This window comes from Dufourea novaeangliae, unplaced genomic scaffold, assembly GCF_001272555.1.
Source record: "Dufourea novaeangliae isolate 0120121106 unplaced genomic scaffold, ASM127255v1 scaffold125, whole genome shotgun sequence".
Classification (NCBI taxonomy): Eukaryota; Metazoa; Arthropoda; class Insecta; order Hymenoptera; family Halictidae; genus Dufourea; species Dufourea novaeangliae.
In genome coordinates, this window is record NW_015374020.1 from 2,502,131 (window position 1) to 2,529,556 (window position 27,426).

The 27,426-nt window shown below is 43.9% G+C and overlaps 1 protein-coding gene across 1 annotated transcript in view; it reads right to left on the bottom strand.

The window, feature by feature from the left end:
• LOC107189092 overlaps positions 1 to 26,498 on the bottom strand; it is a 74,921-nt gene extending 48,423 nt beyond the window's left edge. The window contains exon 1 of the mRNA XM_015577526.1: positions 26,464 to 26,498. Coding sequence (XP_015433012.1) covers positions 26,464 to 26,498 — 35 coding nt within the window. The remainder of the gene's footprint in view (positions 1 to 26,463) is intronic.
• Between the last annotated feature and the right edge of the window lie 928 nt (positions 26,499 to 27,426).

The following is a 27,426-nucleotide window of genomic DNA, read 5'->3' on the forward strand; positions in this document are numbered from 1 at the left end:
TTGTTCTTGCCCCAGAAGAATCGATGACATTCTGTCGACCATTGGCACCAAGAATGGCCTGATTTATTTCACCAAGACACTATTATTTCCAAGGAGTAAAGAGTAGTCGAAGAATATTATTCTTGTCCCACAAAAATCAATGAAATTCCAGCAACAATTGCATCCAGAATAGCCAGAATTGTTTCATCAAGACCCTATTGTTTTCCAAGAAGCAATTAACTCGCCGGGGGCGGTAGGCTTGCAAAATTGTCGGTTGCTACCGCGAAGAGAGCAATGCGAGCAACTCGACGAGGTGTCGTCCGGCTTTCTGGGTCTCCCTATTGTGCGGCACGGTGACAGAAACAAAAAATTCAGGACATCGAAAGAGAAAGATGTTATTAAAAGCACATTATAAACGAGAATAGCACGCTCTAAAGGTCTCGAGTCATCCGGCATTCGCGAACCGTGTTGCCTGTAAAAGACGTTCGCCTGGCTTTTCGTCCGGCTCTCGTCGATTTCATTGTCGGACCGTGGATCACGTGGGGAAAGATCGAGATCGTCGATCCCGAATGCAGATTGCGCTGCGTCATCGAGGAAGAACTGAGAGATCTCTGTAACGTGCTCGCTTGTCGTTAATCACGCTTGATAATTGCATCGCGACCGGTCACTTCGATCCTGCATTTTGCAGTCATTGTTCTGGGCAGGCTTGGTGATCCCCGGTTAACGTCTCCTGATCGTGATCTATTCGATTACATCACATTGAATAATGCTCCTAATCAGATGCTTGTGAATTTCAGAAGGTATAGGAAGCATTGTAATCCGATTGCGTAGATTTAATCGTCTTGGTAAAATGATGTTCGTAGGTGTATGATGTTTTATTTATTCAGGTTATTTATTGACGAAAAGGATATATTCCTTTTCAACTTCAATCACATGGTCTGCTGACTTAAGTGATTCACGATTCCTCGTGAAATGAAAGGTTTTGCTGTGCTAAGTAGAGACAGCGCGTAGTGGTCAGACAGATCAAATGAGTCCTATTCAATAGAACGTGCTGAGCCAACTAGCTTCAGAGCCACCTTCTTTCGTCAAAACATAGCCTACTTCGCAAGAAATTTATTCTAGACTGACATCTTATTTTTTTATACAATATTATCACTTTCCAAATTGATCACTTCTATTTCACCACAGTATTTACCAAAATGCGAAATCTGTATCACAATTTAGGAAAATTTATCACAAAACGATGATGAAAATAATGACAAAGAAACTATGTAAATATAAATTTTATAAATGTCTTGACACCTAATTTTTATTTCGAAAGTATGTGAACAATTATGTGACTCACTATAACACTCTATTCAGCATTGTCTTAATCCCCAATAACATCACCTCCAGGCATTCAAGCCGCAAGACAAAGAGCACAGCAGTACTACACGATCCCAGAGGAAATCCTCCACAGTAGTTAACAACCGTCTTCAATCATCGTTTGCAATCGCTCCCAGGCCGCGGTGCCAAAAGTCTAATACACGAACGGAGTCACTGGGCCATTTCCGGGAAGCGTAATACCATCTGAACAGCCATTGGCTGGTTGAGCACCGAAAAGGAGAAAAGCGCCGTGTGTAAAAGGAGCTATAAGAAACAAGTGACGGATTCGCGAATAGAGAAGCAGAAGAAGAAGAAGAAGAAGACGAAGTAGAAGTAAAAGAGGAAGATCCGTTAGAACGACTGACACGTTGTTACAGTGGCGTCTGCCGGGCTCCCTGTTATTGGTCCGTAAACCGAGCTAATGAATGCATCGCCCACGGCCTACCACGACTCAGTTAAAACCGTTTCAAACCGCGCTGGTGTGCCATTTGTTCCGAGGCAAAGACCTGGCCTTGCCAGCTCCTCTCCCCCCGAGGCCCGCCATATCGGTCTCGAAGCGTCCCGTAAAATTAACCGCGATTCCGATACCTGGACCAGCTGGATGGGATATCACGAGCCACGGGTATACTGTTACTACCGGCTGCATTAGCCGCTCGTTTCGCCCACTAACAGCGACGCTCGGCGTTAACAACGAGCTTTCTGGCTCCGAGTCACGACTGACCTTGGATCGGACCGCTAACGGCCTGACCTTGCCCGCTCATTGTTCCCCACACTCTCTGTTTCTCTCTTTCTCTTCCTGGGGGTATCTGCGTTCTTGGTGAAGGAACGCAATAGGACCGGAACCGTGGACCGGTAACGAGGGTAGTACAGATACCAGCTGGGAAAAATTCGGAGCCGAGAGGTAAGAGAAGCATTCCTTCGAGATAACGGCTTGGCGATGTTAAGCCTAGGTACTGATGGGAGTTGAAAAGATTGGACCTCGGGGGAATGCGGAGCTTATTGGGTGGAATGTCGGGATTGGGTTTAGTAACGGTGCATGTGCTTCTTTCGAATTGTAACCTAGACACAGTGCTGGATTGTACGATTATTTTCTGTTTTAGGTCCTTTTATGTTGCTCTTGGGGTATTGGAGTTAACTCTATCTCGTGTTCTATGATTGTGATATACAGGGGATTTAGGAACTCGCCATAAGTATTCGAATTGACATATTCATCCCCGTGATAGTTATGTAATAAGAATTCAAATGTAACATAATACTGTCAGCGTGAACGGGAAGCTAGCTGAAAAATTGGATTAAAAATTTCAGAAAGGTGAATGATGGGTTCACTGTTTGAATCGTAAAACCAGAACAGACGCGCAAACGTTCCTGGACGGAGTATTGAATTTTCGAGCAACCCTAATCCAACCTAGACCTACAGAACCGCAAAAGCTATTTCCATCAAGGACAGATTGCTAGCTCCGACTTCGGGATGGAACGACGAAAGACCTTCAGCCTCGACTCCCCCCCCAGTCTCTCGTTGATTGCGGTTTACAAAATTAATGGTATCGAACTGTTATCACCGCCGTTAATGCAGTTTTCTTGAAATTCCATTACAGGAACACCTTAACGGAACCCTGATCAGCTCAGCACCGTTCATTTCCCCCAACCTGCATCGAACCTCCTGAATAGATCGTAACACGGATAAAAACTCTGAACTGTACAAAACCGTGATCAATCACGAGCTATGTCGAAGTAATCATCCAGCAGTGAAACAGCATCGAACACGTATGTACTTCGATTGACAACCACAGAAAGGCACCTTTTCACGAAAACATCGACAGGTTCGACGGTGAAATAAACGATGCACACTACGCCACGTTTCACGACGTCTGGCCGACTCTCCCCCCAACATTCCGTCCCATAATTTCGATAATATATACAACCCATAGCGATTCAGTGAATTCCACCTGCCACCGTCCCCACGATTAAAGTAGGTCTTCGCCTAATCCGACTGACTAAGAGCCAAACCGACTGGTATCCGGCTGGCTAGCAGAATGATTCGCGAAATTAACCGCGATAAACCGTCGAGTGGCATTACGCGGATACTGTTACCGCGAAACAGAGACTATTATCCTCCCCATCCCCCGTCCGGTTTTCTGGGACGAGGACGTGGCCGACCTCGAAATCTCTCTGCGCCGAGAGAGTAACGGAGCGACCTTGCGCCTCATCGACCGCCAGCTGTGCTTCATCGGTGACGGCTGCGGATCGAAGTGAACGGCCCCCTCCGATGTGTCGTTTCCCCGACGTGGAGGACGAGCCACGTAACCGTCGACGCCGTCGGGCAACCTTGACATTACGGCCGCGTACAGGGGGGAGGCTAACCTAGGCTAGCCGTTTCCCTATGGCCACGGAGACGCGCGTGGAATTTGCGTTGAGGGAGTTTCGTGTAACGTTAGACTGTCTTGGGTTTTAGATGACGAGGAGATTCGGATTTCGGATATAGGGGTCAGGTTAGGAGAGATGGAATACTTGAGGTTGCTTCGAGTGGAATGCAGGGGATACTGGTGAAGATGGAAGAGATTCTTGAAACTTTTTATGTAATTGGGTAAATGAAATTGATGAACTGGGTGTTTATTACTGAAGAAGAGGGGTGATATATGTTAGAAATGTTAATCTAGGGCGTTGATTTTTCTTCAGGTCTTCTTTGCGATTTTGGGATATGTGCTGTGCATCATAGTCCTCTTATCAGAAGGTACCCTTGTCTTCCCCACTCCGTGATTTTATTCTCCCACTACATTTTTGTATATTTAAGTGAACAATGCCCAATCGAACTTTCTCTCATCTGGTTCACATAGAATTTACATATTATCAAGTGTGATGTGAGCATCTTACATATTTTTAGTAAAATTGAATGGTCTGAACGTAATGTAAAACCATACTTTAATTTTTTTTATACACATACAGTTGTTACCGTTCTAGGTATCCTAGCTCACTCCTTTAACCTCGAATAAATAATCCCTATCAATCAGAACACACCACTCAAGATTTCCTACCAAACGAGCATCGTTTGTCTCCCTTCCCTCCCCCGACACGTCACCTCCGTTCTCCCATAAACCCCTCGAACCCAATACATTAGCAACCACTTAGTCGAACAGCCATGAATCTCGTGCTCTCCCCGGAAGTGTCGATCAAAATCCTAGAGCCTCAGGGGCGCATCACCGCGAACCAGCGAAGAAAACCTTCCGTCCGTCGAAGCTAACAAATTCCTCGGTGGAATCGTGCCACGGAACATCAGGATCCCGGCTGATCGATGCCATTCGCGTGCAATCGGGACCCGAAAACGGCCCGCGAGCGGTGCGCCCGTGATTTCCCGTTAAATGTACTCCCGTGAATTATTCAAATTCCCTACCCTTTCCGTGTACGCGGCGGCGAACGCTGGGATAACAGGCGGGACACGGGATTGAATTTACAATATCGTCGGGACCACGCTCGATTCGTCTTTCGCCGCGGCCGTGACACGGAAATCGTTACCGCGGTTCAGTACGATTATTCGCGAAACGATCACGAGCTGCTCGCCTGGGTTTAGCGGCGCGCGATCGATCGTGCCCAAGAGGAAGGTACGACGGGTGGAAAAGGAAAAAGAAAAAGAAAAGAAAGAAACGAACCGATCGCTCTCTGCCATGCAAATACGAAAGTGAGAGGGGCCCCAACGGACTGCATAAACGGAGAGCTAGGCGAGAGTGTTTCCTGTTCCCGGGGCATATATCGCGTCGAGGGAAACGGTGGGCGGCGAGGCCTGTCCCCGAACCGTTAAGGTCAACGTACAAAACAGAAACGCGACGCCGTACATAGATCTCTGAAGCCTTGCATCTTCTACCATGCCCGTAGTCAGGGGTGGGGGGACAAATTTTACCTTAACCCCTAAGAGATAACCATGATGTGGTATCGATCGCGATTTATCGTGGGCTTCTACGGGGAACTCCGCTTCAGGGACAAAGATCTTAATTATTTGAGAAAGGGCGCGTGTTGCAGGAGGGGATGCTATCGGCGTGGTGAGAGTGTCGATCGAGATGGAAGATACGAACGTTTCGAAAAGTGGCAGAGAAAACGATTGCATGGGAAGGGAGGCGATAATTATATTAATCGAGACATTAACGAGACGGTTCTTTTCTGTGCGTAGTACTCGGGGATAGAATGTATGAAATGGTGGACGTAATTGACGGGTTGAGGCGATGTAATAGGGAGACTTGGAAACGTAATAACTGGTGAGTTGGAAAGGTGTATTTATATGAGTATACCTTTCGAATGGTACAAATAATATAATCGTATTTAATGGTGATAGGATATACTTATAGTAATTCGCGATTTTGATACAAAACTCTGTTGTTTATGTACATCTTCTGGACAACTTAACGTAATGTTCAACTTTATAGTGTTGGTATTGGACTGCAGATGATTGTGGGTATATAGGGTGTCTCAGGTTGGATAGTACTACCGGGCGAGGAGTGATTCTCCAAGCAAAAAGAGAACTTGGCTAGCGCGTCTGTTCATTGCATTCCGTTTCTACTTAGTACCGTGAGTAACAGACGCGTTTCAGATTAATTTTCAAATTCGATTGTCTCGAAAACGAAACTTCAAACGAAAAAAAATGATTCTCTTCTTTCGACTTACTTTTTCTTATAGAATCACCTCCTGCCCGGTTGTACTAGATAACAAATGTAAACATCGAAAATGTGCTAAAATAACGAAGTTCACAGCCGTCGATAAAATTTCTAACTTAACTTTAATATACCCTGTCCTTTCAAAAGATTAGATCAATGTTTGTTTCATTCTGCTTTCAGTAAAATACATAACGAAAATGTGATTTTGCATAAACTTCTGCAGTCTATTTGTAATTCCCATTCGTTTCGTGCGTTCACGATTACTTCCGTGAATAAAATCGTATTATTATCGTAACTATTTTGAATAAACAAATGTCTGCACATTCAAGCTTTCCCGTTTCAACGGCACACCTCGTGTTCCAAAGATTTCATGCGAAATTCAATGATTCCCATTTAAACCGCGCCTCTACGGCGCACGTGCTGGCAATTTCGCGATCCAGGCTTGTACGTTGAAACGTGCTCGTTTGTCATTTAATACGCGAATGGTAATACCGTACATATGTTAACGTTGAGCCGAGGATTCTTCCCGAATCCTGAACGATTTCGCCCGCGGCTGTTCGTCGAAACGGCGTATTGCACGAGCGTTCGCATGTGTTCCACCGCATCACCGGTGGATCCCAGTGGAGCATTCGAGATCTATGATTAAGCGAGGAAAGGAAGATTGAATATAGTCCCGCGGCGGGCACAATTCTGCGACGAATCGATCTTTTGGAACGCATTCGATTCGAATATACTCGACTACCGGCATTACGTTTTCACTTAAGACTTCCGAACGACTACGGGGAAATGTTTGCAAACGTTTGAACCGGCCTCTGGCAAACATGCTTACTTCGTGTTGCCGGAAGCTTCAAGAGGCATGAAGTGAATTGTGTATAGAATTACAGGTTTGATTTAAAAAAAAAAAAAAACAACCTTCCGAGGGATGTTGTATTCGATAGATATAAAATGTGTGGTATACATGAAGTCAGGGTGGTAGTACGACTCAAAATAAGACAAAAATCAAGAATCACGAAATTGCGTTTACGAGATATTCGAATTTGAAAATCTACTGTATATGCATTCAATTTAATAGGACTTGGCTAGCGCGTCTGTTCATTGCATTCCGTTTCCACTTACTACCATAACGAATACACTCGTTCCAGATTAATTTTCAAATTTGTTTTTCTCGAAAGCAAAGCCTCTAACGCAATTTCATTATTCTTAATTTTCATCGTATTTTAAGCCGTACTATCTCCCTAGCCTCGTTAGTATTACGATTTTTGTACCTCTGCATACCCCACTCACCCTACTCACATTTAACCTTACATTTAAACGAAATTAATACCATCCAATTGTTCCCAATAAAAACTTTCCAGAAATAAAGGAAATTTTACATTTAAATTACTCCAACAGATTTAATATCGTTCACTGTCATTCAGACGTATCGGTACACGCCACGTAAACCCGACGCAAAGTTTCTCCCATAGGGAACAATAACTTTCCTACACTTTTACCATAACCTACCACGGTTTACACGTGGCGCAGCGATGTCGATCGGTGGATTAGCATTACAATGTATCATTACAAGTCGCGCGTTACCATCGCCGGCAGATAAATTTCACCTCCTCCCCGCCGCGGTTTAACGTTACTTTGCCCTGGCCGAGCCGCAGAAATTTCCTGGAATTATTCTCGATCTCACGGGTAATCGTTAAGGTTTAACGAGCATCGATACCCAACGAGCAGTTTTTCGGAGAGGAGAATGTCTCTATTAAAATTCCACCATTGTTCTTTACGAGCGGCCGGACCCCGGCCGATCCGGTGCGTGAACCAAAGCCGCAACACCGGCCCGTACGCTTATTTCCCTTCCTTACCATACCGCGCGTAATAGTACGTAATACTATAATATATAACGATTATTGGCCGCATCGGCGTTCATCCCTCTTCCTACTATTACGCTCGGTTAGAAGCGCGAGCCCTGTATGGTCGACGATGGAATTTCAGATATCCGACGATTATCGAGATCCAACGACACGATTGGACGGTTCAGGCGACGGGAAATCGGTGGTCTTACCCTCAGACACTAGACTGGTGTGAATATTGCACCAGCGAAATATTGGATTAAGATCCGTTCGAATGTATTCCTCGATGACAAATATAAGGAGCTAAGGACTTCATGGTAGATATTCATTTACTAAAAATAAACAAAGTTCACCGTGTAATTAGTAAAAAATTTCAGTTTCCTCTAGAATTAGAGAACTTAGACTTCGTTTTGGTCAGCGATGGTTGCGCGATGTACTTTCCGACGAGCCAGTTAACTTTTTCACTTGCACTCAAGAATGTACTGCGAATAAGAGAAACTCATCAGGCTAATAAATGATCTCGAAGCAACAGAAGCGGATAATTACCCGCGTAACGACTATTCCAACGTTCGCAACGAATTACTCGGATTGCATCCGCATCCTTTTATCCACAAGTCGGGTGCTCTCGCGCGTGTCAAGAAACGGATTATAATAAACGATTGTTTCTTTTTTTCCTTTTTGCATGTACTCACACTCGCGGTGCCCCGTTATATTTTACTGTTCCCCGTCGAACATTATTTTATGTCAAAGCGGTACTCGCATTCCGTCCATGAAAATCGCCCGGACAAACACAATACAACCGAGCATCGTGCGCGCGCAGATGTCCGGACTGTGCGTTACGGCATCGTAATTTCATAAATTAAACATTTTCTCGCACACGGTGAATGAATAAAGAATCAATGGCTCGTTAGGGAGCAGCGTGCGAGCGCCGTAGGATTCCGTAACGGGATATATACCTACATACGCTTCAATTTCCGAAAATATTCGCCCGATCCTCATCGCGGCCAGTAAGAGTGGAAACTTGACTGTAGAATGGTGCGTGGAGATTCCAAAGGTGCTTGGAGTTTTTCGTTACAGTAAATCCCGGATGAATGTTCGAAGACTCCTCGGTACTAAACATTAAATATTCCCTAAACTAATGGCCATATGCAGTTGAAATAAATATCATTGACTTCAGAATTCTCTATCACTGTGCTAAACCTGTATTCGGGGACTTTCAAGGACCAAGAATCGATTCCTGGGGCCCTTTATCGACGAGAATAATTTCACAGGTAGGGAGAAGGGGTCTAATACAGGAAACGTGGAACGGAAAAATGAAGGATATCCAAGGAGGGCGGAGGCGAATCGTGAAATCGCAGAGACGTGCAATTGAATGGAAGGATTTCTCCGAGAAGAGGAAAAGACGTACCTGGTCTCTTCCCCTGGGGGGCGATTATCTTTACGAGGATGCTTGGTCGAGTGGCGGACACTGGTATCACCGGCACCTGCGTGCAATCGACGAAAGGGACACCGATCGTTAAAGGATCGTCTTAGCTATCGATGGGATAAGGAACGCTACGTGAAGCGCAATAATTAGGTCTTATTAATTGAAACGGACAATTAGGTTCTCTTCTGTGATACAAAGGAACGTTCTTGTGATATTAAACGCAGACGATATTAGTTTTTCTGATAAGACTTTTGACTCTCCATAGGTCTGACGTATTGTCCACTAAATAATCATTAGACTGTGGAAGTATATGCAAATTTACAATTTCAGGTGCTAGAATCTAAAAATTCAAATAGAGGAGAATTTTAAATTTCATATTAGAAATTATATTACTTTGATGGTAGCACATAAATGAGATGGTATAAACCCATTTTATTACGGTATGAAAGTGAAGAAATTAGTTAATTTCTAAATTTTCTAGTCTTAAAACACCCACTATTTCCCGTCAATAATATAAACAATAAGTGGATAAGAACATAGAATCCGTACACGTCACTAGAAAAAATATATAAAGAAGCCCTATATTCCAACCACACGCGTCGAGATTCCTTCAGTATTTTGTCCAGCGAACAACGGACAACATCCCCCTCTTTGCTCCCCAGGTCAAATACCAGAGCACTCCCTTCTTCTTTCGTTTTTTTCGCGGCGTGCAATCAGGAAGCCGACGAGGAGAGTCGGTACACGGTTAGGGAAAACAATATTCCAGGCAAATTAAAGAGTACCCGTAAAGTACGACCGAGTCCACCAACGGGGGTTGCGGTGGATAAAACGGTTTACTCACGTGGGTATCAAAGCGGCGGCGGCGGCGTGACGCAGATTACTCGGTGGAAAATAATGGTGGGAAACGATGGGCCGGATCGTTCGCCGTTTAACGATCCGAGTTTCCACCGAGGGGGAATCGACGAACCTCCTACATACTACGTGGCGAAAGCAGAAGAACCGAGGGGGTCCGAGACTCGTAAACGGGGCCCGCCCGTCAGCGTCGTAAGCCCGCGGACGAGGCGAAAGGCCCCGAAGAAAGTGGTTGCCAGCCGGCAGAGGGATGCCCCGAGTCCCAGGAAGACGTCTTCCGGTCGACGAAGAAGCGGCCGTCGTAAAAGTCGAGGCCGAGTCTTCTATTTAACGAGCACTCGCTGGAAGCAACTAGACCGAGTGAATAAAAATCGGAAACCGAATGAATGTACCGATAGATTGGAGATTTTAACCCATCCGGATGATAATGCGATGGTATTAGACTTCCTGGTGGTTTTTCTTCTGGTGGAAATTTTAGATCAATATGTGGGGATCGATGAGAGGAAGGGTAACAAAATGATTCTGCACACAGAACAACATAGTATAAAGCCGCGTTCTGACTAAAGCAATAACAAGGGATTTTTGTTGGTAATGTTCCATGTTCCTTGAAAAAGTCACCACTTGATGTCGAATCGTGTTCTTCTTCAGATAATGTTGATTCAGTGTGGACAAAATGTTTCTATAAGTTGGTGTTTGTTTGAAATGTTTTGAAACATGGAGGAACGAGACAAAAAGTTCCTCGTTGTTACTTCAGTGTGGACATAGCTTCACTAAACACTCGCAGTTACGAGTATAATTCCCGGTGTGTTTGTTTCTTACCTAATACATAAGATATTCGTCGACTGGCCGTGTTCGCTCCGTATCCACTCATCTCGGTAATGATAAAAGCAAGACATTAGAATTTCATTGACAACGTTAAATCATCGCAGATTCGGTCTGCCCCATTGTGTAACCGCGGCGGCAAGAAGATCCATGCAGGGGATAGTGATCTGTACATCGCCTGGTTGGGAATATATTGCGTAGCTGTTTAAGCTGAGACAGCGATTCAGCTCGCTATACACAAAAGATCTAATCCGCGGAACACGCGTGCAGCAAGGCACGCTCGCAAAAACCGGAAGCGACCCGAAGTGTTCCAAAGCGTTTTCTTGTTTTACGATTCCGCTGCTTCCGGACCCGCGGCTTCTCATCAACGATCCCCGAAGTTGCCGCGTAAGGATTACATGCGTTATTAGCGTTATCGATCGAGGGAGAACAAAATGTTATGCACACAAAAAAAGGGAAGGGCACTTTAATTACAACTGGCTGTCCGTAAATATTGAACGGCATGGATTAGGAAAAAGGATCGATGGTCCTTTGTGTCGCGGCGTTGAAACACTTCCTTCAGAAAAAACAGCTTTGTATACTTTATCATTAGGTTCCATCAATAACACTTTTTCTTTAAGGTTGTTTCAAGGTAAATTCAAATACGTGGTTTTTGTGAAATTTCAAGGGGGATGGAAGCGAGTTTCACTATTGAAGAACATATCGAATACTTGAACCAGGATTTACTGAGTAGCTAACTTATGAAGAATTGAATATTTATAGAGATCGTTGTAAAACTGTTAGAATATTTAATTACCATGGAATTTTTGAACACCAAATAAAATTAGTACTACTAAAAGTCACTTTTTCACTTTGAAAAGACGAAATAAAGTGTGTCTGGCTACGTACGGCCTTTTTCACTGTGGCAGACAGCGTGTTAATCCGTCACTTACAGAAATACCAAAAATTTTCATTGACAGAGGTTTATCACAGGGACACCGACAATGGAACTGGGAATAGGTAAATCCAAAAATACGGAAGTACGTTCGTCACACTGTGCAGAGAAAACGGAAAACACAGCAGAAGTATTTCCGCGACACTGGGACCAGTTAGCTTCCATGAAAACAGAATGGGTAATATCAAACGACCCCCGGTTAAACGATAGAGATCTGAATAAAAACGCATATTTCCATAGAATTCAGGATCGATTCCCCTTAATCGCGGCGACCGATCTTCGACACGGACAGCCAGCGCGGGATCATCTGGACGATCTTTGGGGTTACCGTCGACGGGAACACGGAAAATCACGGAACGGTAGCCAGAGGTTCGCCGTTGCAGGAAGCGGAAGTTCGATACCGGCGTGGTTGTAGTCCTGGATCAGTTGTAATCGTGTAGGAGGGAACTTTATGCGGTGCTGGTTTTATGTGTCGACGTTGGAACGGGCCGGCGTGCTGCTGCACAGATAGAGGTAGCAGAGAGGCCAAAGAACAGGGGAAGAAACGAAGAAGGAGGTCTGGTTTTCTTATTATCCAACCACCACCGGGTTCCCGGTACTCCAGAGTACCGAGAATCAGTCCAGGAAGCAGCCCTCGGTTACTTCGTTCGGTCTCTTTCCGTGCTTCCGTGTTCCTTGCTACCTGTTGGCCGTGTTCATCTTCTCTTTCGTTTAGTGTCTTTGGTTGTTACGAAATTATGGCACAGGTGGATTGTTACAGAAGCACTCAGGTACTCTGTTTAACCATTTTAGTTATTAGTATCTCACAACTGCAGGGGCTTTACAGAATGTCTTTGGAATACCAGATGATACAGCTTTTTAAGTGCTAAACATCAGCAACCCAACGGGGTTGAGGGAATGTAGACGTACGTCAAATTTAGGTTGATCTTTTGCAAAAAAAGAGAGAAAGAATTGGAAAAGACAAGAATGAGCGTTCATAGAAATATTATATTTCTATTCAAACTATCACCAGATATCAGTGAAAAAGTAAACTTTTAACCCCTCGTAGGTAGCAGGTGAATTTCTCAAATCCTAAAAAATGCATTCCAAGACTTCTGTACCTAGAAGGGTACCGTCTAAGAGACCACTCGAATCTCAAAGGAGTCATTGTCTGATCCCCAACTCAACATCCTCAAGTTTCCGCGAACCAAGAGCATCTACGTCGTCGAGACAACGAGGTAGAATAGTGTCTCTGCCACCAACAGATATGAATACACCGATGATCAAGCGGTTGATCGTCACGTGACACTCCGGCCAGTCGGATACAGTTACATTGTTACCCACGCAACAAGTGCTACCTACGCAACGCATTCCACGCGGACTCGTGGTCAGAAGGGGGGATAAAAAAAGGTCCAATCGAAGCGTGACAACCGTTAAGCCCCGAGCCAGTCGCGGATAGCCCCGTTCCGATCCTCGATCCTGATCATCTCCCGTTCCTCCGCGACGTCATTGTCGAAGGTCAGGCCCACTGACGAAGGTCATCCAGCCCTCACGGGGAATCTACGATCGTTCCAGGTGACGTGATCGTCTGCAGCTTCTCATAGTCACGCACACACACTGGGGTTCTTCGATCCAAAGTGCTCGAAAAGGGGGAAAGAAAAGAAAAATCGGAACCGACGAAGGAGCCTGGCCCCGCCTTGAAGACCGGATCGTAATTGCGACCGTGCCGAGTCATGCTCACGACGACACTCGACGCCGTTGTCCTCGACCCGACTACATGCACCCTGCCACAATGTGGCGGAAGAGACCAAGAGAGGCGAAGTCAGCCTCGCCTGAAACAAACCGCGAGCTAGTCAGCCTCCGCCTTCTTTAACCCCTTTGTAGTAGTTGGCTTCGATTGGAATTCGGTACTTTTATTTTCTCCGGTACAGTGGGCGGCTCCTTGGTAAATACTCCTTTTTGTGTTCTTTATTTCTCCGCGGAAGGAATCCTATTCATTTAGTGGATCGCACGAATCGAGTGTCTGGAGAATTGTACCTTGACTGGTTGGGAGACTATTTGTTTTAGTTAGATTTGTTGGAGATAACTTTGATTTGACCCTACAAATTCAAGTTCCTTTTTTTGTAACTTTAACCCATTAGGTGCAAATTTCTTTTTAACTAAACCGTCGAAGTTGTGCATAACTGATACTATGAAATTAATTCTAAAGTAGAAAGAAATTATAAAACAAGTAGTAAGTCTGTCCTTAAAAATGCTATAAACTTTCCGAACAACCCAATACATTCAACGTTTTACTTGGTACTACAGAGCCACATTTTCTATGAGGATACCACGATTATAAATTCAAAGAAGATCTATCTAATTAGAAGTAGATTAAACGTTTTACTGTCAGACGGAGCAGAGCTGGTTCGACGCTTAACAAGCCTCGAAGCCGGATGAAATTTCGAGAAATGTCCTTTACTGGAAAGTACATCGTTCCCAATCGTTTCGAATGGTTTATTAACAATAATACCTCGTCGTTCATCGACAACGTCCACGCGGTACGGAGTTACCATCGCATTTCGCTCTGAACACGTGTAAACGGCCGGAAACCTTCGCGACAGGATACATAAAAGAGGAATTGTCGATAATTGCGAGATGTCTTTGGAATTACAGTAATCACGGCGCGTAATAATTGCGACGAAATGTGTTCTACCGGTACACCTGAGATCGGCCGAACAATTTTCTTTTTTCTCCTATTTTCTCTCGATCACATGTATCCGTTTTTCGAAGTTCCTCGACCTATACAAAACAAAGTGAATACAACGAAGTCCTCGAAATATCACGGGAACAGGATTCTTTCGATCACGTCATCTGCCTATCCCCGAGGCAAGCTATCCCATCGAATCAGGAAGTAAATAAACAAAGGAACAAACTTTATTACAGTACCCGTTGATGTCTGTCTAAGTATAAAAAAAAAATAAGCTTAACGACCGTGTCTCTAATTCGATGTTCAAGATGGAAAGAAAATTGCCACCAAGTTGTGTAAAAAGGCCCCCATCTAGGGGACTATGAACGTGTTGAAAATGGCCACAATTATTCGCGGAAAGTTCGTGCCGGGTTTTTCCATTGGTATTATGCCCGTTGGTCGTTTATCAAGTTAATCTCGGAGCGGAATCTCTCGGTCGGAAGCGTGGAAGACGGAAAAATTGAAAGGAAAACAGAAGACAGAGAAAGAGAGAGAGAGAGCAAGATGTCAGGACGGGGGATCGAATAAGAGGGAAGGGGGGAGGGGAGGAGAAAACAGCGATGAGAAGACTTGTTCGCGTAATTAAACGCTTATCAGATTAGCGGGAACGCTCGTCATTATCATCATTTACAATGTGCACGTGGCAACGCTCTCCGACGTACGAAGCAAAACGTGCCGCGCGTAATTACGAGGTTTTCGTTCGTTTACACCGAACCGGGGCCATTACGTGTGGTGGCCGTGACATAATCAGGCGTGTTTTCTCGTAACAGTCCCCGCGTGCGTGCGGCCAGCCGCTACAGGTTTCGGGGGAGGGGAACCGGGAAAGAAACGTTACTCGTCTCGGAAAATGAAGCATCGGGAGTTATGTGTCGCGGACAAGGTGAATATTCTCACGCTGCGCTCCATATGTATAATTTAACTTCCTTCGGACGAACGAGTTTGAATACCATCGATCCACGATGAGGATATCTTTCCACTGTTTAGGTTGTCATTTTCGAATGAATATTTTTCATCGATATCGATAGAGAATATGGAAATTAATACCTATGCGGTAATAAGGTGCATTTGACACTAGAACTACCAAACAGGTGAAAATGACTGGTCAGTACACTCCTATAACAGTTATTAAAATGTTATAACAATACATTTTCTTAGATCTTTTACAACTTTTATTACAAAATAAAAATGAAGAAATCAATTAATTTATATATTTGTAAATTTTCAAATGTTTGTTGTATTTATCGACTGATAGAAGTATATGTATATACATGCTAGTTCTAGTGTTAAAGGTATGTTCAACTTTGAATGTTAACTATCGGAGAAGACAACCGTTTCAGTACTGAGTTATCCATATTTTCAAACAAGAATAATTAAAAAAATAGAGTGAAGACAGGACAAGAGAAATTATAACTTGGGTCAGATACGACCAGGCCATAGTATTAGAGGGTTAATAGAGTATGGGATCAAAATGAGACACTTTCGTTCGCCAGACGATTCAGCTCAACATTGTTCGTGAACTCAAGATGCTGTCTCGCTTCCATCCGAAGACGAGTAAAACGTAACAAGCTGATGGGCTCTTATCTAATCGTGATCGCAGGGTCCGTTGGAAATTTCGTCGCCCTCTTACTATTTAACGGCACACTCGGAGTCTCAGCCAGTTGAGCACTATAATAGAGCCACGTGAAATTTCGTGTCCCCTGGTCGAAGCCCGGTGACAACCGGTCTTACGGTACTTTTCACTCTCGTCCACGGATGACGGACAATGAGACGCGTCATCCGTCCCACTCGCTGATCCTTCGTTTTCATTCCGTCTTCTCGAGTCAGTATGTCCCGTCGACGTAACTGGACAAACGTAACAGCTGAGGTTCTTTTGGATTCAAAGAACCTCCAATCATTATGACTAAACTACGGATGTTTATGTATTTATAGTATCCCTTAACTTGGAAAGTACAATAAAATACAGGAAATCTTCGATAAATGTTTCAAGGCCACGCTGCACTGAACATTTATTATTTCATGATTCAGGTCGCATGCGACTGAAACGAATATCATTGGTGTGCTAAACCTCGTTAAAATTGCATAACTCGTGAATTTGCATAAACTTCCACGATCTAGGTTCTTAAGACTCTATGCTCAACGGAATTACAAACTATCTGATCGACCAAATTAGATTGTTTTAGAATTTACATCAAAGACACTTCACCCTTCCCTGCATACATTTCCTAAGACATATCCACAAACAGAGAACACTCGACAGATTCAGCGATCATTCCGAGAATGCAATCTATTTCACCTGGATAAAAATGACGTGGATGGACTTAAATATGTATCCTATGTTAATAGCACGCAGATGTTCTCCATCGTCCTGGAATTTCCTCTCCAAAGACGCTTCCCAATCTTTCCGCCACGTTGTATGAACGAACCATCTCAGGATGCTCAGTGGAATTAGAGAACCGTTTAAGGAATGCGATCGATCGTAACGCGGTGGTGCCCGAATAAGGCAAATTATCTGCGTTTTCCGGGGTCTGAACGTTCGCCTAGGATGTTCTCCGTCGCGCATGGAATTTCCCCGGTCGATTATTGCCGGAAATGTTCGCGTATCAAAGATGGTACGTGAATGGCCCCGGGACACGCCTAGATCGGTGCCATTCTTACCCGTTCGGTATACGCGTCCTCTGCGAAGAATCGAAGTGCAGGTACTGGGCTCGTGCGTGACAATAACGCGTTCACTTGCTGTACCACGGGATATATCTGTATTCTCTCGATCGATATCGTCGATTCGACTTCCTCCTCATCGAGGTCGTTTACCGAATAACTGCCACGAATCGTCTTGTTTGACCGATTAAGCAGTCAGCCTACACTGACCGCTTGAAAATGATAGATAATTTTTTAATTTTTTCTGGGAATACAATGAAGTAAACTAGAAATCAGTCACAAAGTCTATAATATACAGTGTGAGTAAATAACTATTGTCTAAAATAACTCGTTACCTATTGGTGGCATCAGAAAACATTTCAATGAATTATGTAGCATTTTAAAGTGACCTTGAGTTTTTTCACTTTATTGCCCATGAGAGAACGAAATCAGCGAACTATAGCATAACGTGGTACTAAAACAAAGATGCACTAACCTTGAAAAAATTCAAGGTCACCTGGATATTTAAAAAAAATGAGATATAAAGAAATCAAATTTTATCCATCCAATGCGCCCCTTATGTGATTCACTAAAACGTTTTATTATACAACCAATAGGTAACGAGTTATTTTAGATGACAATTCTAATTAACTCACCGTGTATATAACAGGCTGTGCATCTGATTATCCTTTTATTCCCAGTAAAAATTGACAGATGTACATACGATTTTCAAGCGGTCAGTGTGGGCTAACTATTTAATCGTCCGCTCGATCATCACCGCAACAGTTGCAATACCGTAAAACCGCTGTTCCAACCATGCGGCGACACGCGAAAAATTCGTAGTTTTGAACTGACCGTCGACAAATCGACCGAGATGGAAACGAGGAAATCGTTGTCGGTTGATCGAGACGCGGCCGAGCGAACAGCCCGTGGATTTCGACGGGTCGATCCATCGCGACGATCGCCTCGACTCGTCCGGCTGGATGGAATAATTGTTAGCTGTTCCGATGAACGAGTCGGCGAAACAGCTGGATGACAGCGAAGATCGACGATGGAAGTGTCTAACGGTCTGTCGAGATCGTTTACTTTTGCGATCCGTGAGAGAGTGATCCTTATGATCAGGTACAGGTATATACAACCATTTTGGTCTTCACATTTCCTGCCAGCGTCCTTCGGCCTATCCGCGGACGTCTCGTCGTTTGTTTATTTTACGAAGATATGCTCTATAACCGAGGAATGCAGCGGAGATGCGCACGGCGTATCCGTATCTTTGCGTATTTATTGGAATATATTTCTTAATCTGCAGACTATGCTTTATATGTTTTAAGTTACTTAAACTACTTTCTTACGCACTTAAATACTTTCCTTGAACCTTTATGTATTGAATATGCGTCATGACCACAGTCAATACATAGCGGATATATTTGTATTATGCAGGTTTGTTAAAATAATTCTTTAAAAATACAGATATTTTGTATTCAACACAATATTCCATCGATAAAAATACCGTTCCGCCACTTACTTCTCACCAGGCCACTAATACACACGCCGCGAGCCTGGGAGCTTAACAATCGTTCCATAAACCCGCTCTCAATCGACCCAGAAATAGCAACCGGGAACCGATACGGGTGACGAATGACGGGCAATTCCACTCGGCGTTATCCCTCGCCGCTCGGCCGATCTAATATCTGGAATCCACCGAGCCAACGAACCCGCTCCTCGCGACGCATGAGAAACGATCCGACGATGAAACTTCCGCTAATATCAAATATCGGGACACGGCCGTTTTACCAGCCGGACAAATGTATCCCCTCGGCCCACGCTGAAAACCTGGCCGGCCACTCCCTCGATATCGTTCAGGCCGTATCGAGGTGGAGGGGGACGAAACTGGGATTCTAATAAATCGAGCGCAATGGACACGGGCGCACAGGTGGATGTAAATTGATATGCATAACGGAGGAATGATTGCCGAACGTGACCAAGCAACCGCGTGTTACGAGCGCGACCCGACGACCCCCGCAGAACCATGGATCCTAGCAAACTGGCGTTAAGATCGTGATCCCCTGCAAGCACGCCCCGAGACTAATTTATCGCCTGGGTCCTCTCCGGAACTCGTGAATCATTGCGTCCGATCTTTGATTCTGAGATTGCCGATGGGATCATATAGAGATGTTGGAGGTTTTTATTGGGTCGGATAGCTAATAATTTCCGCTGGGGACCTCGAAAATTCACTAAATGGTTGTTAAATATCGATGAATTAAATATTATTGCAGAAAAAAAAGTATATATTATGTATTTAAATATACATTTTTTCTACCACAAATCGTAATTTCATTCTACTAGTGCAATAATGTTAATCGAAAAGCATCTTGGACGGCATTGATTCCGAAAACGGAAACGGATATTTTCTATGACATGACTCAACCTAATATTTCGCGTAGGTGTATCAATTTTCTCTGTTGAAAAAATTGTACAGGTACTGATTCTTTTCTAACAAGGGTGCGATACGTCCTTCATCCTCTTTGAATTTTTTAATTCTCTGATAGGGAAAAGTGACACAAAGTACTATGTAAAAAAGACACCAAATATGACCTGCATTCAATAAGAAAACTTTAACAAAAAATAGTACACAACCCCCTCATCCTCTGAGGCCTTCAGTCTAACGTTATTATAATTTCTCGCTGTGTACTTTAAGGTCATTCATCTCGAAGCCTATATTCCGACAAGTAATTCCGATTTCGGAACTGCAAACCCGAGGCTAAAATTCTGGGCCTTTAATTGCATGATATTATGGAAGAATCTGGTATCGGTATGCACTGATTGCAGCTGCGCCCGAGGTACTATTGTTTTCCAGAAAGTATCCCCTGACGGTTCTCGTTTCAGCTGAACAGAGAGCGAGGAGGCTGTGTTTGCGCGGCGATCGCTCAAGATTTCGCCAACAGAATTGCAGAAGGGGGGAGGGGGCAAAATCGACCTATAAATACACGTTCCAACGGGCCACTTAAAATTCCTTTACCTCTTCTCCAATCGCCGCGGTTTCTCGTTATTTAGCGTGACGAATCGCGAGGGAGTGGGGGAAACAGGAAGTGCAGGAGATCTGTACTCCAGAAACAATAGCTACGCGAAGGCTCCCGAAAGTTAAACGAAGACCGTGTCCGTCATTAATAGACTGCGGATTTTATGCATTTATAGCGAATATGATTGTGTAAATCTTAGTTTACAAAAATATTTAATGAACTTTGATGAGGTATTTATCGTATTTGGAAACTAATAGTATCCTTAATAGGGTAAAGGAATTTCTGTTCGATCTCGACAATATGACGAAACAAACAGTTTCGAAATATACACTACGGGCTAAAACTATGGGACCAAGTCCAATAAATTAAAGAAGGAGAAAGTATTATTTTACAAAGATTTGATAAAAGTAATGCACTACATACTTCTGGCTGGTAGTGTATGCATCCAAACCGGAGAAACGTGTACCCAGATGTTCAATTGTTTTTCTAGTAACTTGACACCGTGACTATTTCTTACCCTGCACCCTTGAGACGTAATAAAAGATGACGTTAATCTCTGGGGGTAGTGGAATCGGCCGGTCGACCGATCAGAGACCACCTGCACGGTGACCGTAAATCAATCGTCTAAATCAGAATTAAATGAAATGTTTATTTGTGAGGCGACGACATTAATGTCCCACGGACGATGGCGTGAGAATCATAAATGTAATTGACGATTTAGGGTTAGTTGAAGATGTCGGTTACTCACTCACCTTGCGTTTTACGACAGGAAAGAAACGCATGAATCGGTGCGCGCGCGCGATTTTATCGAGCATAGATTCAATTCCAAGAGGAAGAAACGTCGAACGGAGGTTGCGGTGTGGAAACTGATCGGAATCGGGGGACGACGACGAATCGTAGTCTAGTTTCTTTCGACGCGGTTATTTTTCCGGTGGTCTCGTTTCTTTTTTCCCTTCTTCTGGTGTCCACGGGATAAAGGGACGCTGCGCTGTCCAGCTACGATGTAATCGTCCGGAACACCGGAATCGCGCCACAATGGACGGGAATCGCGGAGGTAAGAGAGCGAGGCGATAGGAATGATAAATCCGCCGGATGTCGGAAAGGATCGTTGATCCACGAGCGATTTTTACGCGTTTACACGGCTCATGAAGCCGCTCGGTCGGTGGGTCATCGTGCCACGCGTCGTCCAAGGAACTGGATCCAATGAATATTTATCTAATTTTTTTAATTTTTTTATATTTAAGTTTTTCTAACTAATTAACGTCAGAATTTATTTCTATTAGTTCACATAAAATGAAAACTAATTGACAAAGAAATTTGTTTCAAAATCAATTTAAGAGGAATAATACACTGAAGTTCGAACATACCATCATAAAAACCGTTCCAAATATGAATTCTATATAAGCGTAAAAATTCCAAAAATCTGTCGAAATTGTAACTGTTCAAATATACGTTGCTACACGGTAATACTCGTTAAACCCAGAGTAAAGGGTACGAAACGAGGAAATCCAACATTCCAATATCTCGCGTGATATTCCCAGGAAGAAAACGAGCAGAATGTGTTCTGCCCGCGTTCAACATCCTAGATGCAACCACACACACACCCGTCTTATTTAAGTCCTCCGCTCATCGTCACGCAATTGCGGACAAGAGCACGAACCGGGTATCCCATTCGAAGGCTTGCCGCCCTTAAAAGAGCTGTTTCACGTCCGTGCAAACAGAGAACTACATTATCTTGCTGGTTCGCGGTGCGTCCCCCCTCCAGTCGGTTCCCATGTGAAATTGATCAAGATTTAATTCGCCGCAGTGCTGGAACGCGATAACGAGCGAATCAAGCCAAATGTTCAGGAAGAACTAGTCGTAAAACACCACACTGGCGAGAATTAGAGCGAGTTGCCCGACTGAATCCATCTATCGATATTTATCACAGCGTTGGGGCTCGTAAAAGCTACATTCCTCCATTGGACCATCCTGCGCGAAGAAACGTCTTCCGCGTTTGACGAGTTGGCTTTGGAAAAATCGCCCGAGTTTACATCGATTGGAGCCGACACTTGCTTGTTTCCACTTCATAAAGCCGAGAGATTATACGCCCAGAAACGTAGTATTATTACACGGACGATCGATGTATCCTCGCCCTACGCATTTGCCATTGGATCTACTGCAATCTTCGGACTAATTTATGACCAGAGGAACTTTGAAGGTAGAATAAACATGGGCTATTTTAAATATTGTAGGAATTTTTATGTTGACCAATTAAAGGTTTGTGATCGAATTTAGTATCCAGGAAGTGCTGCAGAAATGATAAATGATTCGGGACCACGTGTAAAACTTTAGTGTTATGTTTGGATCTTATACATGAGAATGACCTTGACGAATTAAGATTGATACGATTCTTATCGAGTTACGAAATAGATTTACGATCGATATCGGTTCAGGCGAAGACGAATTAGTGGACCAGTTCAACGGAAGAACGAATCCCGATTGTTCCGTCTGATCGATGGGGCTCAAGAGTTCACTTCCGGGATTACGATCCCGCGCCAGTTGACAGGGACACGTCATAGAACGGCGCTCGAGATACGAGGAGGATACGAGCTGTAAGAACTAGCTGTAAATTAACCACACACCACGGGACCCGGGCGTGTTCCATCGGGTTCGTGTTCCCCGCTTCTGTGTGCATGTTACGTTATACGCACCGTATAGATCACGTATCGGGGGCCCTCTCTGCGTACACGACCGGGCTGGGAGGAGTGCGTCACGATTTCTGATATCGCGGTACGCATGCACGCGTGCACAGCTTCCCATAGGATTTTTATAGTTCTGCGGCACGGTGTCATCGCGATGTTTAAGCCGCCTTGTCGGCTGTATAACGTAGCTCGAAGTGTATCTTCGGAGGGAACACACACTTTGTAATTTATGGGTGGAGAGCAGAGGTAAGGGGAAACTCATTATCTAGATAAAGAGTTTCGAATAATGAATAAAAGATAACAAAAAGAGTGGTTCGTATTTTTCAATACTTCGTTGTATCTTCAAATACTAACAACACTTAAAATTTTATGTCGATAATAAAATAAAATTCTGACAAAACATTATAATAAATAGCTATTCAGTAAATGATACTATAATGTGTTTCATTATTTCACTACTTGTCTGCTACTGTAATATTAAACCTCATAAACTTTAAACTCAGTTTTCGCAGTTTAGAAACCAGTGGACATAGAACAATTAAGAAGTAGTGCAACGCGAGTACCTATTTCAATTCTCTATTCCCTTCTTTCTTTCCACATATATTACTCCCTTGGCATTTCAACTTATTACCATCTGATTCAATTAACACCAAGAAATTACATTCACCGCGTTACGTAACGCTCTGCGATCCTGAAATTAATCAGAACCAGGTCAAGGATTATAATTTTATTCGGGGCCGCGCGTAACTCGGAAGAAAACAAGGCCTCGGGACGTTAATGTTTTCATTTTCCCCAGTGCGTGCGTACTGCACTTTCGTATGCGCACGCGTGTTCGTTTTAATTGCCGTGCGCTATATCTCGTCGGCTGTCTCTCTTATTCGAGATTATAATTTACGGGAACACACACACGTACACGCATCGTAGATCGGCTAGAGATCAGCCAGCGATCTCGCAACCTATACGAGGCGAATGCAAAACCAGCCCACGAACCGCCGCAACGCTGTGGTTAATGTCCCGTTTGATTGCTCGACGCTCCGATCGACGACGATCGATCAAGAGATCAAGGCCAACGCTGCGATCGCCGATCGATCGTTTTTCGTTACCTCGGATAACGATCGTTTCCGTGATCCACTTATTATGCCACCTTTCGCGCGCACCGACCGGCAATAATTACCTAATTATTATCCAATCGGTGCACGATTTTTCCTAACGCCGTAGATTTATTCGCCTCTTCGGAGCGTGTACCGTTCACTCGCTTCTTTATCTACGAACGGTGATTAATATCGGATGATGTCTGTTTACATACATATCAAAGAAGTGCTGCCGAGAATTATAATTTTCACAAACAATGTGAGTGACGTGAAATCGTAAGTGTGGCGAAATGAAACATTATCAGAGTTGTAATAATAATAATTTAATGATTGCAGTAGATACGGCTTGTCAGTAGACGTAAGTAGATTAACGGATTACAATCATGAAATCAAACGTCATCGACTTTTAAGCGATGAAAGGAGAAAATCAGACGAATAAGAAAACTTATTGGAAATATTTGTTTTGTATAACGGAGTATGATAAGTATGTGCGTCCGTTAAAGACCTAGATGAGGCACGAAAATTAATAATAAATAATTCAAAATAAATCATTCAAAACTATACCAACAGCCTGTATTAATTAAACCGTTATATTTACGACAATTTATGACTTAGAAAACGAAATAGAACGTGTCTGGCTACGTACGATCTTTTTCACTGTGGCAGTCAACGTGTTAAAAGAACTACATACCTAAGACACAAGATTATGAATTATAGTACTCTATCTACAAATCTGTAGTATTACGTGTACTAATACATGATCCACAGTTTATCACCAATTTTATATTTATTACTAAGATCATCGAGGACTTACACTATCTTAATACTTTTCTCGGAGCATTCAAATTTAAACTAATTGCGAATATCCATGTAAAAATTAACGTGTTAATGCGTCTCAAAAGAAATGCACAAGACTTTCCGAATAGCGAGGGGATCGTGAAAAATACTGGACATTTTTTTTCTCCGACGATTCGTGGTAAATTCAAAGAAAGTAATAGGCAGAGCCGAGAAAAGACGCGTTCACCGCGATGACAAAGTTTCCCGGTCGAGGCGCATCGTAAAGCCGCGGAAACAGTAACTCTGATTTAGCCCCGTAACGGAACGATCGTATCTATGAGCCGCGTTCCATCTAAAAGAAAACGGCAATTATTATTTACTCTTCGGGCCGCGAAACGGTTGTTTATTCCGTTTTCTTGGGGGATCGAACTGCCTCGGTCGAGGCCCCGGTGCGGATAATAGATTGAACGAGATACGAGGTGTTTTCACGGTCGATGATTCCGTTCCTAATCGATTATGTATTTTTGACCGTTCTTCTCCCCTCGTGATCGAAGCTTTCCATATCGGCTGAGAAGATCGCGAGGCAGTCGGCTCCGACCGAGCGAAAATCCCTGGGACGAACGATATTCTTGATTTCCCCCGTAAATGAACGGGCAATCAGCTCTAAATGCTGATATTCCAGAGGAATAATCTGTCGGCGCGATCGATTGCGTATTTTCCACCCTTTGTAAATCGTTTCTGTGCGGATATCGGTCCGTTATTTTCTCCCTTTTCCGCGACCAGGCAATAATACGCTTGGAAGTGGGCTCCTGCTTAGGATATTAGTCGCGTTTGTTATTTTGTTAAAATTTTTTAGGTAAAAACTGTTCTGTGATTCTAATGAAATCTGGATGTTATACTGTACAATGTATATTTGCTGGTTTATGATAAACTGAAAATTGCATTCCGGTGGAATTGTGTAATCGAAAGTGGATATGAAATTGTGATGCTAGTGTAGTTGGTACATATGACAGTCATGATTTTGTGTTCTATGTAAAAAAGCTAACCGAAATTTGTACCTCACTTAAATTTTCTTTATTCAGAAACACATTGTATGACGTCACGTTAGAGGAATTTGTCGAACCCCTTTTTTCCAAGGGAAAAACCCCAACTGTCCGACATTGACATTGATAGTAGACAGGTATCCTAATGATATAATTGAAATATTCGGTGTAGACACTCGATAATTTAAAAAATATATACAATTAAAGTTATGTAGGTACCTCTAAGATGTACTAGGAATAGAAGTCGAACTTATCAAAGTATAAGGTTTGTTGGCTGGTAAATCGGAGGTTCTGGGATCGATTCCCATTCACGGAAATATTTTTGTATTATTTAAAGTCAAACTGCATCTACAAATCAATCAAAATCTGCCCTACGAACAACCTATCGTCTTTTTCGTCCAACAACAGAAGAATCGTACAAAACGAAGTCGGTCCCAAAATATAACAAGATCAGCGAGAAGGATCGTGGCAAGGACGGCAGAAAACCATGTACCGTTTTCCCGATCGCGTCTCCCCGAACAAGAAGGAAACAAGGAAAAAAGACGACAAAAAGTCCCCCCCGCATGCACAAAGTTTGCTCGGCGGGGCTGTTGATGGCGCTCAACGAGCGTCCTCTTAAGCAACCAGAGCGTAGTAATAAAAATAATCACTTACAATCTAATCTTCCAGTCCATCCTCGTGGCAGCCATAGCGCGGCGTTCTTGGTCCCTGTGGATCCCGTCACGACCTTCGGGGTTCGGGCCCTCGAGGAAACCAGTCCCTGGAAACTCACTAGTCCCTGGTCTCTCACGAAATCACAAGTGAACACTGTTGTCTCCCGGTCGAAAACGAAAGCGCCGATGGTACCGTGATAATGATATGGTCCCGTGTGTACGAAACAAACGGTCAGGACGCGCGTGTGTGTGCGTTACCGCCCGTTCACCACCGTTTCGTCCCCGTATGGCCCGTGTGATCCACGGACGCGGATGATCGCCCGTTTTTCCACTGGACTCACGTTCGTCTTGACACCCGGAAAAGTCTCTGCTTCCTCCGGAAGTAACCCGAACTAACCGAACGTTTTTCTATTTTTTTCTTTTTTGTATAACGACTACCCTTGTCTATCCTTTCGTTGAATCAACAGAAACGGAACACCTCTGTTCGATCGGTTCGACCGAAAGTCAAACGGTTGCGTTCTTTAAACGAGCACCGTAGGAGATATCGTATAGAACGGAGGGGCTTCCTGTTGCGTGATGCACCGAAAATGGAGCAACGTGCGCGTTCTGTGCCACTGTTCTCCGTTCTCCGTAACACTCTGCCAGGATATCCGCGCGTGGCTGCTCGTCTTCCACGGCCCGCGAAAGGTGGGAAGATGTGGAGGAGGAGGAGGACGAAGTAGTAGAAATAGAAGAGGTTACCGGGTGGTGGAGGTAGTGCTGTGGTGGAAGTGGTGACGACGGTGGTGGAAACGGTGGTGGTGGTGATGGAGGTGATGGTGGTGGAGGTGGTGATGGTGGTGGGTACTCGTGAGAGGATCCTCGCCGTGTGGAGTACTAAGCCGTAATGACATGGTCTAGGAGATGCCAGTCAGTTTTGTAATAACGCCTGTAAAAAGTGAATTTCCAAGCGAAAGGTGGGGAA